General features: G+C 34.4%; 1 protein-coding gene across 1 annotated transcript; it reads right to left on the bottom strand.

The window, feature by feature from the left end:
- Window positions 1-9,217: 9,217 nt before the first annotated feature.
- K441DRAFT_569305 (uncharacterized protein) lies at window positions 9,218-13,617 on the bottom strand (the record flags this gene model as incomplete). Its single annotated transcript, XM_067643857.1, has 2 exons — window positions 9,218-9,345; window positions 13,551-13,617. The coding sequence occupies 2 exons, from the start codon at window positions 13,615-13,617 to the stop codon at window positions 9,218-9,220; spliced, it is 195 nt and encodes a 64-aa protein (XP_067502238.1).
- Between the last annotated feature and the right edge of the window lie 215 nt (window positions 13,618-13,832).

Raw genomic sequence — 13,832 nt, forward strand, 5'->3', positions numbered from 1 at the left:
TTCTAGCGTTCTGTTTATCCATCCATCTATAGATAAAAAGCCGTACTATACTAGTGGTCTATCTTTAAATAGAAGCATAGGTCCAACTAGTATTGGCTTATAAAGACGCTGCCCCTATTAGTAATAATGGAGTGTAGCTAATCTACTTTAAGAAAGCATTTCTCCTTAATTAGGTTGGCGAGCTCTTATACGTTAATCGTCTTATTAACGGGAAGGTATTAGACGTACTTTAAAAACCTATTAATAAGTATAAGGACCGAATCGTATGTTTGTTCTTAGCTATCTTTAAATAGTAGGAGATCCGTAATAAAGTTTATGGCGTAATATTACTATAGCTTACTAGTGGGGGGAATTAATTTAAGTAGACCCTATAGCTTATACCTACGGATCTTGTATACTTAACACTTTTTATAATAGCTGATATACTCCTTTGCTTCCTAATTAAGCCTTAGCTAATAGTATTTACGTTAAAGTAATTCTACTATCTTTACTTAACTATAGTAGCCGCCTAAAGGATTATCGTAATTCTTTATAAGAATCTTCTATTATAGATTTGCTTCTTATAGCACCCAAACCTTACCACTTTTACGTAGTAGGCCTATTAGGTTTAGTTCCCAATAATAGTACCTAGCAGCTTCCTTTCTATTACGTTTCCGGTCTACTTCTATATTAAGGATAATATAAAAAGCGTCCCTCTATTATACCTTATAGATAAGATCTATTAACCTTTTAGATAGTTCCTAGGTAAAAGCTATTTTATCCCATACTACTCTAAGTATAAGACTAGATGGTACTATAGATCTTATAACTCTTTAATACGCGTATATTAGGAAGGCCGCTATAAGGTTAAAGTCCTTTAGTTATTATAGGGCTCCGAGTTCTAATTACTCTATAGCTTTGCTATTAGTTTAAGGGAATAGCTTAGTAATTAGGGATAGTGTATTACTAGGTTCTAAGAATGTATTAAGGATGTCCTGTCTAGGTATATTCGGACCCTTATTAGTAATAAACTGGGTACTAGCTAAAACGTTAGTAGAAACTAATAGGGCTTATACCGCCTAAGACTTAGTATATGGAGCTGTAGGTACTTAAGCATCCCACACCTAAAGCTTGTTCTATAATATAGGGAGTAAGATATTTATTATCTATTTTCCTTCTCCCGTTTTAAAGCCTTTAGTATAGTCTGGCCGTCGTAACAGTCTATTAATAGGGTTGTTTTCCCCTAGCTTATATTTAATTTTAAAATTAAATTATATAAGCTCCTCTGCCTATCTAGCTTATTAAGGTATAAGCTCCTTTATAATTATAAAGTAGCGTAAATTATAGTGATTTAAGAGTACACGAGTGGTATAGCTCGCGTGCTTAAGGTAGTATTACCACTATTTAAAGCAGTTAACTATAGCTAGCAGTTTCTTATTATAGGTATAATACCTAACTTTAGGTTCCTAGAATTTTCTATTATAAAATATTACTGGTCTCTAATAGAGCTAGGTAGCGTCTAGATACCTATTAGGTTATAGTAGAATACTAATAAAGGCAAAATTTAATATATTAGTGATTATTATTAATAACTAATCTAGGTTAAAATGCTGTAGCAATAAAGCTTCTATAAACTTTATATAAAGTTTTTAAAAGGCCTTCTAGATCTTTCTAGGCTATAACTATAGCTTATACCATTTAGTTAATCCCTTTTTAGTTTTCTTCCATACCGCCTTTAAGCTTTTTACTTCTTAGGTTAGGTCTTAAAAAGCTTCCGCAATATAGTTAGATAGGTATTAGGTAATATCTAAATAGTTATAAATAAAGCGTGTCACAGTGCTGCAATAAAGTAGACTGAATAACTACGTTGTGGTATAAAGAGGGGAAGAAGGTGGAAAGGGGGTATTGTATATAAATAGTAGGGCCGGCCGCTAAGTCGCTAGTGGTGGGCTAGCTAATAGTAGGAAATAGTACGAGACAGTATAAAACAGTATACATTAGGTTAGTGCTATAACAGTACTCCTCTCCCCTAAATAGTTTGGTCCCTAAACTAAATAGATAACTTAAAAATAGGCAGTGTATAGGGTTGCCTATTTTTTTACTACAAAGATATTAGTTCCGCTTACCGCCCTTAACCGAGCTAATGGTAATTTTCTATACCGGGCATAGAAAATCCTAATTAGTTAGTTTAGTAAGTAAGGTTGGCAGAACTCTATACCGCCACCCAAATTAATCCGCGTGGCGTTTCTTAGTAAGAATTTAGCTAATTAAATAACTTTAACTGCCGGTTAAAGTTCTATAACATCTTAACCACTATAAATTTTAATACAGTAGTCGACCGCAACCTCGGCGTAACTTTTCCTTATTTTATGCCTAGTCTAGGGGTCCTGGCTTCTTAGGGTGTTACTTATAAAAGCGCTATATAGCTTATTTATAACCCTTTAGGTCTTCCTCTAGCTGCCAGGTTATATCCTTATAATATTTCCATTTAATCTTATAAGTTAGGCCCTAGGGGTCTTCGTTATATACATTAAGGATTTTCTTAAACTCCCATTTGTCTTCTATGTTACCATTATTATCTCTCTCTACTACTTATCCTTATACATTATAACGCTCTATAGTATTAATATTTGCTTAGCTAGGGATTTCTTTAGCAGCCTAAAGGCGGACCTTAAATATATAAAAGGATTTATTTACTCGGATATAGTCCGGGAGGTCTACTATAACTGCCCCTTAGTATACTATAAGTATGGGGTATAGGCCGTCCTATTTATCGTCCCATTTCTTCTTAGGTCTATTTATCTTTATATTTTCTAAGCTAACTATAACTATATCGCCTTCGTAGAATAACGCGCTCTTGTCCCTATAGGTATTAGCATTATCTTTATAGCGTTACTATAAAATCTAGGCTAGGGCCTTAAGCTATATTAATATCCGCTTAAAGCGGTTAGCTATAGAGTTTGCGCAGAAGAACTCCTTCTTTACTTATACTGATAGTGTTAGTAGGTAGGGGCTAGTAGGCTTAATTCCAAGGCAAGGGTTAAAGCTATAGTTTATAAAAAATAGGGAGATGCCTATGCTCTTATTAACTTAGTTATTTATAGTAAACTTAGTAAGCGGTAGGTAGTTAACCTAGTTATTCTATATAAAGCTAATAAAAGCATAGAGGTATTTATTTATAGTAGCGTTAATAATTTTAGTTTAGCCGTCCGTTTTTAGGTACTAGGCTAAGCTTAGTTATAAGGTTATCTTAAGGCGTTTACTTAGTTATTGCTAGAAGTCGCTAATAAATTGTGTGCTATAATTAGAGATAATTATACTTAGTATACCGTAGAGCTTATATACATTATTAATAAAGCCATTAACTAGCTCCTCTATTAAGAGTTCTATTACTAGGACAAGGTATTATATTTTAGTTAGGCGGTCTATAATAATAAGGATATGTTTATATACCTTGCCATAATATTAGTATACTAGCAGCGTTATAATATAGTTAATTAAGATATTGGTCTATAGGCGGGTAGGTAATTCTAGTGGCTTTAGGAAACCGGGCGGGGTAAAATAGGGGGTCTTAGTGCGAAAGTATAGGGTATAGTCTTTAATAAAGGTAGCTATAAACTAGGAGATTCCTAGCTACTAATATGTTTGGTTTAAGAGATTAAGAGTCTTAACCCGGCTAGGGTAACTAGTGGGGCCGCTGCTATAAGAGTAATGGGTAACTTTTAGGTAAAGGTCTAGGGCGTTAGGGATAAAGAGACGTTAGCGGAAGTAGATCTATTTGTTAACGATACTACATTCTAACTTATTGCAACGGAGTAGTTTCCTAATCTTCTTTAGCTAATAGCGAGCTTTCTAATTACGTAGGGCTGCCACTATATCTCTTACGAGTTTGTTCTCCTAGTATCCTAGCTAGATTAACTTATTTAGTAACTTTTTAGCTATTTTAGGGTCTAGAGTGGCTATAAACTCCGCGTTATTAGAGTTACGGGACTTATATAGTAATTTTTCTAAGATTATAGGGTTAACTTTCTAGGGCGGTATAATGACTTAGGCTTGGTAGCGGAGGCATTTATTATTGGCGTCCTTAGGCCTTATTCCTAGTAGCTAGCTTAGGGCGTTAGGGAGCGTGGCTTTACTGCTGGGTCTATATATAATTATAAAGTTAAACTATAAAAGGAACTCTGCCTACTAAACTTAGCGCTAGTTTAGCTGCTTAGTAGTTATAAACATCTATAGGTTCTTATAGTTGGTAATAATTTTAAATAGCTCCTTAGTCCCTTATAGCTTAGGACACTATTTCTTTAAAGCCTTAATAATAGCTAAGAGTTCTTTATTATAGATCTTGTAGTTATACTTTAGCGTAGAGTGCTTTACGGAGAAGAATGTGACTAGTTTTAATTTTCCGTTATTATTATATTGGGAAAGAACTCCGCCAAAAGCCTAATTTAATATATCTATCTCTACCACTGTTTTCTTTATATAGTTATAGTATACTAGTACTAGTACTAAAGTAAAGGCTCCCTTAAGGGCCTTAAATGATTTGGCTTGTTCTAGTCCCTATAGCTATCCGATATCCTTCTTTAGGAGTTTTATTATAGGTGTAGTAATAGTAGAGTAGCCTTAGATAAATTGTTAGTAGAAGTTTGCGAAGCCGAGAAATTATTATAGTTCTTTAATTAATATTGGGTCCTTTTATTCCTATAAGGCCTGTACCTTCTTAGGGTCTATAGTTATACTATTAATCGAGATAATTAAGCTAAGGTATTTTATTTTAGTAGAGTAGAACTTAAACTTATTAATATTAATCTAAAGTCTAGCATTGCCGAGTCTTTAGATAACTTTATTTACATACTTAGTATGCTTAGCGCGTGTTTTAGAAAAGACAAGGACGTTGTTAAGGTAGGCAGTGTAGTAGTTGTTAAGGGCATTATATAAAATATAGTTAATATAGTTTTAGAACGTAGTAGGTGCGTTATAGAGGCTAAATAGTATAACTAGTATTTTATAGAGTCTGAACCGGGTAATAAATGCTATAAGCTATTTATGGCCCTCTATAATCCGGATCCGGTTAAATATAGTAATTATATTAAGTTTAGTAAAGTACTTAGTACTATAAAGTGCGTTAAGTGTCTTATAGATTAGTAGTAGTAGGTATTAATTCTTAATAGTAACTATGTTTAGGCCTTAGTAGTTATAGCAGATTTGTATACTACCGCTAGGCTTAGTAGCGAGGAGGAGTAGTACGGTAGCTAGTAAGGTTAATTTGCGGATAAAACCCTTATCCAGTATTTTATTAATCCACTTCTTTATATACCTAAGTTTAGTAGGTAAAAGTGGTCTATTTTTATAGTACGGGGCCTAGTTTCCGGGGGTAATCTTAATTTTATAGTCCTATGGTTAGTAAGGGGGCAGCTTATTTACGTTTTTAGGGAGGAAGTACTTAATATATTTACTAAACTCCTTTAGTAGGCGTTATAGAATATCTTTATAGGTTAATCCCGGTTTGCCTTTTAGGAATTTTTTAATATTAGTGTTAACTATCTTCCGACATAAAAGCTTAGGTTTAGTTTTTAGATTTATTTTAAGGAAGTTATAGAAATAGGGGGGGGAACACTTTACGGGCTTCCTTTATTGTATAGTTACCTTCTACTAGTCGGCGGAAAGACCTTTTTAATAGGTTCGGTACTTCTATTAGGCCTATAGGCAGCTCTTTAAACAGCTATTGGTGCTTATCTTATTTAACTAGTTCTACTAGCTCCGCTATATAGATCCTTATTACCTTTACGTCTTTTTATTTATAGAACTAGGTGAAATTAATAGTATAAGTATATTTAATATCGTCTAGGTTAGGGCGTATTTAGTTCTCTAGTGTTACGGCTAAGCTAGCACAGCTTAATTAGCCTAGGGGGGCGGAAATAAGGCGGCGGCCCTATATAGTACGCGTGGGAGACGGGTGTAAGGTTAGGCGTTATAGTGGCACGGTTTCTATTATCCGGGTTTTAGTAGTTCTATAGCCAGTCCTTACTATAACGCGAGCTATAGTATGCGTATATGGTATATAGCTTAGTTCTAGGTGTTAGGCTAGGCGGCTGGGGTTTAAATGGTGCCTAGGTTAGGGTTGGATTCTTAGTAGTAGCGGCACAAAGCGGACCTTCTTCCTTAGTCTTAGTAGGGCTGGCTGGCCCGTTATTTTGGTTTTAAGTGCTAGGGTAGTCTAGTCTTCTACTATCTTATTTCTTTATAGTTATACAGGCTCTCCTTTATTAGGAACGTCTTCTACTATTAGGGCTTTATATATAGTCCTAGGCACTAGGCTTAATAGTGCTAAGTATCTACGTGGGGCGTCCCTACTAACGTCGGCTATCCCCTACGGGAGGTAGTGCCTAGAGTAGTAGTCTAAGTTAAAGCGGATCTTAAGTTTCCTAAAGCTGGGACGGGGCTTATACTTCTAAAGCTAGGGCATGCCTAGAATAATTAGGGTAGTGGGCGAGAGTTTAGTAACGAAAAAGAGTATGGCTTTAGTATAGAAGCCAATTAATATTTAGGTGGTAAAGTAGTCTATAATAAGCAAAGTTAGAATACCGTCTATAAGGCGCAGTGGCCTAGGTACTAGCAGCTTCTTAGTTATAACGTTATACTTTCTTATAATAGACTCTATATTAGTAAATGCTATTATAGTACTACTAGAGTCCACTAGGCTTACTATATTAATATAAACTTAGGGGTATAGGTTATATAATAAGGAGAGTTAGGTTTAAATAAGGATTAATTTCTTATTACTATTTACTAATCTAAGATTAAATAGCAGTTTACTAATAGAAAGGACTAATTAATCTAGTAATAGGGACCTAATCTTCTTATCTTCCTCCTTATATGGTTTAGACCTTTAGATATAACTTAGTTTAAGGGTTTACCTTTTAACGACTAGGGTATAAGGCTGTTTTGGCGGGGCGGTCTAGTGTCCGTCTAACTGGCGGTGTTAGTCTTAGTTTTGGTCAGGGTATAGGAAGATAATACCTCGCTAACGATATAGCCGTGTTTGTATTCGCTAGCGCGAAGTCGCTAATACTAAGCATTATTAACGGGTTAGGCTCCTATATAGGGTATAGTTTAGAGTAACTAAGCCATAGGGTTAAAGGGGGGGGGGTCGTCCGCCGCGGCTATAATAGGCTCCGCGGTCGCTACATCTATAATAGACTCTATAGTTGCCGCGTCTATAGTTATTAGTTTACATTATTTAACGGGGTAGTATTAGGACTGGGTTTGCTATCTTAGTGGGGTTATAGGTATCCTTCTAGTGGCTAGGCAGGCCATAGGCAAGGTATAGTCTATTATTAACGCGGCGCTTACGCTCCGTATCTAAGATTCTATTAAGGTTTATAGGTTCTCTAGTTACTATTAGGGTCGGGGTTAACATAGGGGCAGGGGCTTAGGTAGGTAGGCGGTGGTTAGCGTTCTTCTTAAGGTTGGCTTAGTGTATATAGTTCGCAAGGTTCTTAGTAAATACGTCTATCTACTTACTCTAACCTATATAGTTGCTATCGTTAATTTTATAGGTAAGTCTAAGTACTAGCTCTTCTATCTTCGGAGAGATAAACTTTTAGAGTAGGTCCACCTTCTATTCGTCTATCTTCTTAGCGCAGACTATTAGCTTATTAGGCTCTCCCTTCTAGGACTAGTAATTACGTTTGCCCTAGGGGAAATAGTTAAGCTTATTTTTTGCGACCTAGGTCATATTAAAGACCTTATAGTAGGCAGTAAGGTCTTTAAGCATATCTTCCTTAGTAGGCCATTTCTACGCAGATATGTTATTTAGGTTCTTATATATAAGCTCTAGGCCCTACTTAATAAACTTATAGGCCTTGTCCTTTAGTATATCCAAGATATAAAGGATTTAGGACTAAACTGTATTAAAGTAATCCTAGTCCCAGTTGAAGACTCCCTTAATCTTAATATGCTAGGTCTTAAAATTAGCTTATTATTTTAGTAGGGTGCCTTTTCCGCTAAATATTGGCGGGTTTTTAGATCTCCGTTTTTTCTGCTAGGTTGCTACTATTATTATAGGGGTTAATTATTTTAGAACGGTAATAGTCTCTATTTAGGAGTTAATAGTTCCTATCTAGGAAGCAATAAGGGCACTAAGGTTTTTATTAGCTTTCTTATTAGTAGTGTTTATGTTATATATATACTATAGTCCTACTTTAATGTTATTAAGGAACTCGTTAGTATAGTTAACAAGGGTAAGGTAAGCTTTGCTAGGCTTAAAGGTCTTAGGGTACAGTAGGGAGCGGTGGATTATCTATGCGATATTGGGGTATATCTCTATAAAGAGGTCTACAAAGACATTACGGGGGTTTTAGGTTTTGGTTATTTTGGCGTTATTAGTGTCGCCTATTTAGGCGCTAAGTAAAAACTAAGGATTGTTTTAGGACTGTGCTAGGGACGTATTGGTTTTAGCAGAGGCGCGCGTAGGTTGCGATTGCTCTAGGGCGAAGGTTAATTAGCTGGGGTATAAGGAGTTAGTAATCGCGACAGGGCGTAAATTAAAGATACCACAAAATGTCATAGTGCTGCAATAAAGTAGACTAAATAACTACGTTGTGGTATAAAGAGGGGAAGAAGGTGGAAAGGGGGTATTATATACAAATAGTAGGGCCGGCCGCTAAGTCGCTAGTGGTGGGCCAGCCAATAGTAGGAAATAGTACGAGATAGTATGAAACAGTATGCGTTAGGTTAGTGCCGTGACAAAGCGCCTATAGAAATTGGCAAAGCCTAGGAATACTTAAATATCCTAGTAGCTCTCTAGCTCTAGCCACTTCTAAATTATTTATACCTATATTAGGTCTATAACTATACCTATAGGCATTATAATATAACCTAGGAACTTAACCTACTTAGTATTAAAGATATACTTTAACGCCTTAGCGTAAAGGCCCTAATTATCTAAATGTTCCAGTACTTCGCGGATATATTACTTATATTAATTCTTATTTTCTAAATAGATTAAGATATTATTTAAATAGATAATATATATACGGTTAACTAGTCCCCCTAAGGCTCTATAAATATATAATTGGAATATTATAGGCGCGTTGGCTAGCCTAAAAGGCATTACTAGATACTTATAGTAGCTATATTAGGTCTTAAAAGCAGTCTTTTACTTATCCCCTTCTTTAATACGGAGCCTATAATAGGCGTCTTATAGGTCTAGCTTTATAAAGATCTTCGCCCTAAATAGTTAATCCAGCATTTTACTAACTAGTGGTAGTAGGTAACGGTTCTTAATTATAATCTTATTAAGACCGTAATAGTTTATATATAGCCTTATAGTTCTATCTAGTTTTAGGATAAAGGGAATTAGTACGCCTGCTAGTAACTTATTAGGCTAGATCTACCCCTTTTCTAGTAACCTATTAAGGTACTCTTATAGGATCTTAAGCTCTTTACGTAAGAGGTTATAGATAGAAAGGTTTAGCGGTTGTTTACCTTCTTCTAGATTAATTATATAATTATACTCCGAGTTTTATGGTAGAACTTTAGCTCTCTTACCTAAAAATACCCTTAGTAAATCCCTTAGGCCTGCTAGAATATTTAATAAATTAGGATCGCGTTTATCCTCTACGTTATTATTAGGTAGGTCCTAAAGCTCCCGTAAGATACTCGCGGGCAGCGTTATACGCTATAGTAGTTGTTTATATATAGTTGCCACTATATATTATACCGTTTTATATAGTAGCTAGTAAAGGGTAGAGAAATCCTTAACGCAGCACTTAAGATACTATAGTATACTCTCCGTATATTACTTAAGCTAGAGTAACCTATAACGGTTAAAGTATCTTATAAGATCCTTAAGATCGCTGCCTCCCTATAATGTCTCCGCGACCTATCTAGTAGTTCCCTATAGGGTCTCTATTATAGAGGGGTTATTACCTATACTAGGCTCTATGCCTATCTTATTATTAAATAGGGGTTAGATCTAATACTCCTTTAGATATAAAGCGTATACTATTTTACCTAGGGCTATATTCTTTAGGATATCCTTTAGGCTTATTAATAATATACGCCCTTTTAAATCTTTATTATTCTATTATTTAAAGGCTCTAGTTCTAAAGTATATCTTAGGATCTACTTCCGCAAGCTAAGGGTATCTAAGGATAAGGATATAACCTATAAAGTTAGCTACTAATACTATAAGCTTATAGGCACTATATAGTTTAATCCAATGCTTATTTAAGAAGCCTATAATAGGTTTCCGCCACCTTTACAATAGGATAAGTTTATACTCTTTTACCAAATTATATTATATAAGATTAATTTCGGCGCCGCTATTATATAGTGCTTAGAACTATTATACCTCACCTATAGGGAGTATTATTTCTAGCTTAATAGTAATATGGAGAGTCTTTCCTTCTATATCTTACCCTAGTTATAGCTAAGAGAAGTCTATAACTAAGGCTTTTCTTTTTTTAGGTTATTAGTACGGTTGTCGCCCTACTTATTTTTTTAATAGGATCTACCTTTAGAGTTTTCTTTTAACTTCTTAGAGTGTTCCTATAAAGGTGCTAAATAGGTATTAGATTGGCCCTAGGAGTCTTTCCTATTATTTAAGGCCCCTAACTTTAACCCTTTTAAAGTTCTTTTTAAGAACGGCTTCTTTAAAGGTTAGATCTGCCCTATATTACTACTAAAGTGCCTACGCTTTTAGTAACCCCCTAGCTTTCTACTAAAAGAGGTCTAGTTCCTTACCATATCTTTAGCATTTAGGACCGCTTGTTTAAAATCCGTATATATAGTAATCCGCAATAGGACTCCTACGCGTTTTATTTTATTATAAATTACTAGCTTAATTCTAGCCTAGATAAACCTAATTTTCTTCTTCTTTTAGATACTACTGTCCTTATTTTTAAAGGGCTCTAGATCTATCTATTAAGTATAAGTTTCCATAAAGTTTATAAACTAGTAGAAGTTATAGCAGTTAAGCTATATTCTATTTTAAAATAGCTCTATATTATTATATTATACAATATACAGATCTTAAGTCTATTTCTTTAGAAAGGTTTACAGCTATAGCTATATAGTAATTTGCTCTTTATTAAGCTAATTAAGTACGATCTGGTTTAGCGATCGGTCTTTAATCTTGCTAATAATCCAGTATATACGCTCTTTGGTATTATCTTATATTATTAGTATCTTAAAGAAGTTGTTTACCTTATAAACCTAATTATCTAACTACTAGGCGTTAGGTCTATAGCGGAGTTCTAAACTACTAAAGGCCTTAGCCAGTTAGTCTATATCCTTTTTCCGTTTATAGCGTAGATAATTCTCTAAATCTTCTATACCTTAGGTAGGTACTAGGTAGCTCTTAAGAAGCCCTTAGCCTTAGCTAGGTTATAAAAGATTTTATCTAGCCTAGATTAAGCTCTACTAAATCTAAACCTACCCCTAAAGGTTTCTAATATATTTATTAGTGGCTTCTTCCTATATAGCTTCTAAGAGCCTTATAGCAGCTTCCTAATATCTATCTTAAAGAACATTAGTTTAGGGCTCTTAACTTTCCAACCTTAGCCTTAGGGAAGCTCCAGCTATAGAGGTAGTATTAGTACCAGTAGCTAGTATAGATTTCCCTACAAGGCTTAAGTCTTAAGTTAGTAGTTAGTTTAGATTACTTAAAGAGGTAGGCCTACTTAGCTTATAAGCAGTTTATGCACTACTACTATACTAATTATAGGCCAATGGTCTTTTAGGAGGGTTTTAGTTAGTTTCCTAGTTAAATACGTTAGTATATTCCTCTAGTATTTCTAGCTTAGGGGAAGATCTTAAAGTCGCCTCTGGCGCTTAATCTTTTAATTAGCCTAGGTAGAGCTAAAGGGGTTCCAGCTACTTTTTAGTAGCATTATAACCGTTATAGAGGGTGTCTACATTTTCCTTAGCGGTGATTGTAGGTATACGAGAGTTTTTAAGCTCCTAGAGCATCTAGGTATTAGGGCTCGTTTAGCCGTCTTACCTAAAGGGTTATATTGTCGCAATCTCTCGCTATTAGAGGGACCTTCCTACCTTTACGCGACGGCTTTCTATAAAGTATCTATAGAGTTTCCGTTTAGGTTATCGCGAGATTTTTAAGGAAAGATAGTAGTTATAAATAAAAGATATAAACAAATAATCTAGTCCTTAAAGCTAACTACCCTTTTAAAAAAGAGTAGGAAGGATTTAAATATAAGGGGATCTTATAAATAGGGGGCTATAAGGACACGATTGTAGAATAGGATAGATTGGTAAGAGAGATAAATCCTTAAAGAGGTAAGGCCTCTAGGATTGTAGAGACTATATACTATAGGTATATGCCTTTAGTACGTAACCGGCGACCATTTAAGGGGCGTCCGGGGGTTGTCCTAAGGGCAACCTAAGGTATCCGCAATAATATCCCTTATAATTAACTTTAAGCTTATTCTATAATTAAAGCTTCTAATTATTAAATATAGGGTTAGTTCTATCTATAAGTAATAGGGGGTTCACAACCTTTACAGACCGCGATAATGCTAATACTATATATTAGGCTAGGGTTTTAAGGACTATAGTAAGTCTCTAGGTGCCTAATAACTTTTTACTAGGTATAGGGGGTTCTTTAGCTTTAAGTAGCTCTTAAAGTTATTTAATTTCGGTATTAGCTGCTATAAGCTCTACCTAAGAGTTTAAGTTAGTTACTGTTTTACTATTAGAGGTATTTAAGGGTCCTATAGCTGCTTTACCGGCCGTTATATTTTTTAGCCCAGTGGTATAATTATTAGGGCAACTTTCAGTAAGATTCTATAAGGGTTTTAGTCTATGCGTGTTCTATAGGTCTTATTATTCTTTTCTATTATTCTAGTTCTATTCTATTCTTTAAGTTCTAGTAGTAGTCTTTAGGTTTATTTCTATGTTCTATTCTTATTTATAGTCCTATAAATATATTTAAGTTCCTTCTTAAGAAGAAAAGTAGATAAGCTTTAGATAATATTAGCGACTTAGTTAATTAAGGTATAAGCACAGTAAGAGGGACGCGCAAGCCTATATAGTTAGTAGTCTATAAACAAGAATCTAAAGCTAGAGCAAGGAAAGGAGACAGAGGGTAGCGATACTTAACGTTATATATAATCCTTTAGTTACGTAATAGCAATTATCTAAAACTATTTAAAACTATCTGCGATTGTCCGCTATAATCTACTAATATCTACTAGTTTCTACTAGCGCCGTAATATAATTAAAAAGAATATTATTTATATACCTTTAGTACGTAGCTAGTCCGTTTATTAGTTTAAAAGAAAGAACTTTATATTTATAGGAACTATAACGGGTATAGAATATTGTTAAATCTTTAAATACGGGGTTTATCCTAATTTAGTAGAAAGCTTAATAGATATTAAGTTTAGTAAAGATCTTTACCTAGCTTAGATATGCGAGGGTTTTATTAATTAAAGGAATAGAATACTAATCCTCTTAAGTAATAATGTTTAGCTTTTAATAGTTAATATAAAAGTAAAGGCCTTTATTAGGCTTCTTTATTAATAGGATAAGAGAAGTAAAAAGGGCTTAACTTAGCTCGATAAACCCTTTATCTAAGTTATTAATTAGGTACTGCTTTATTACTTTTAGCTTATCCATTAATTATTAGTAGAGGGGGCTATAACCTAGCAAATTATTAGCTTCTAATTAAATCTTATAATTGTATATATAGTAAGGGGGTAACTTATCTAAAGCCGCCTTTAAGAATATATCCTTATAATTTATATAGATAGTAGGGAGAAAGCGTTTAACTAGTTTTTTTTATTAGTTTCCTTAGCTAGCTCTTCCTCCCTATTATTAATAATTCGGTTAAT

This window comes from Cenococcum geophilum, assembly GCF_001692895.1.
Source record: "Cenococcum geophilum 1.58 unplaced genomic scaffold K441scaffold_31, whole genome shotgun sequence".
Taxonomy (NCBI): domain Eukaryota; kingdom Fungi; phylum Ascomycota; class Dothideomycetes; order Gloniales; family Gloniaceae; genus Cenococcum; species Cenococcum geophilum.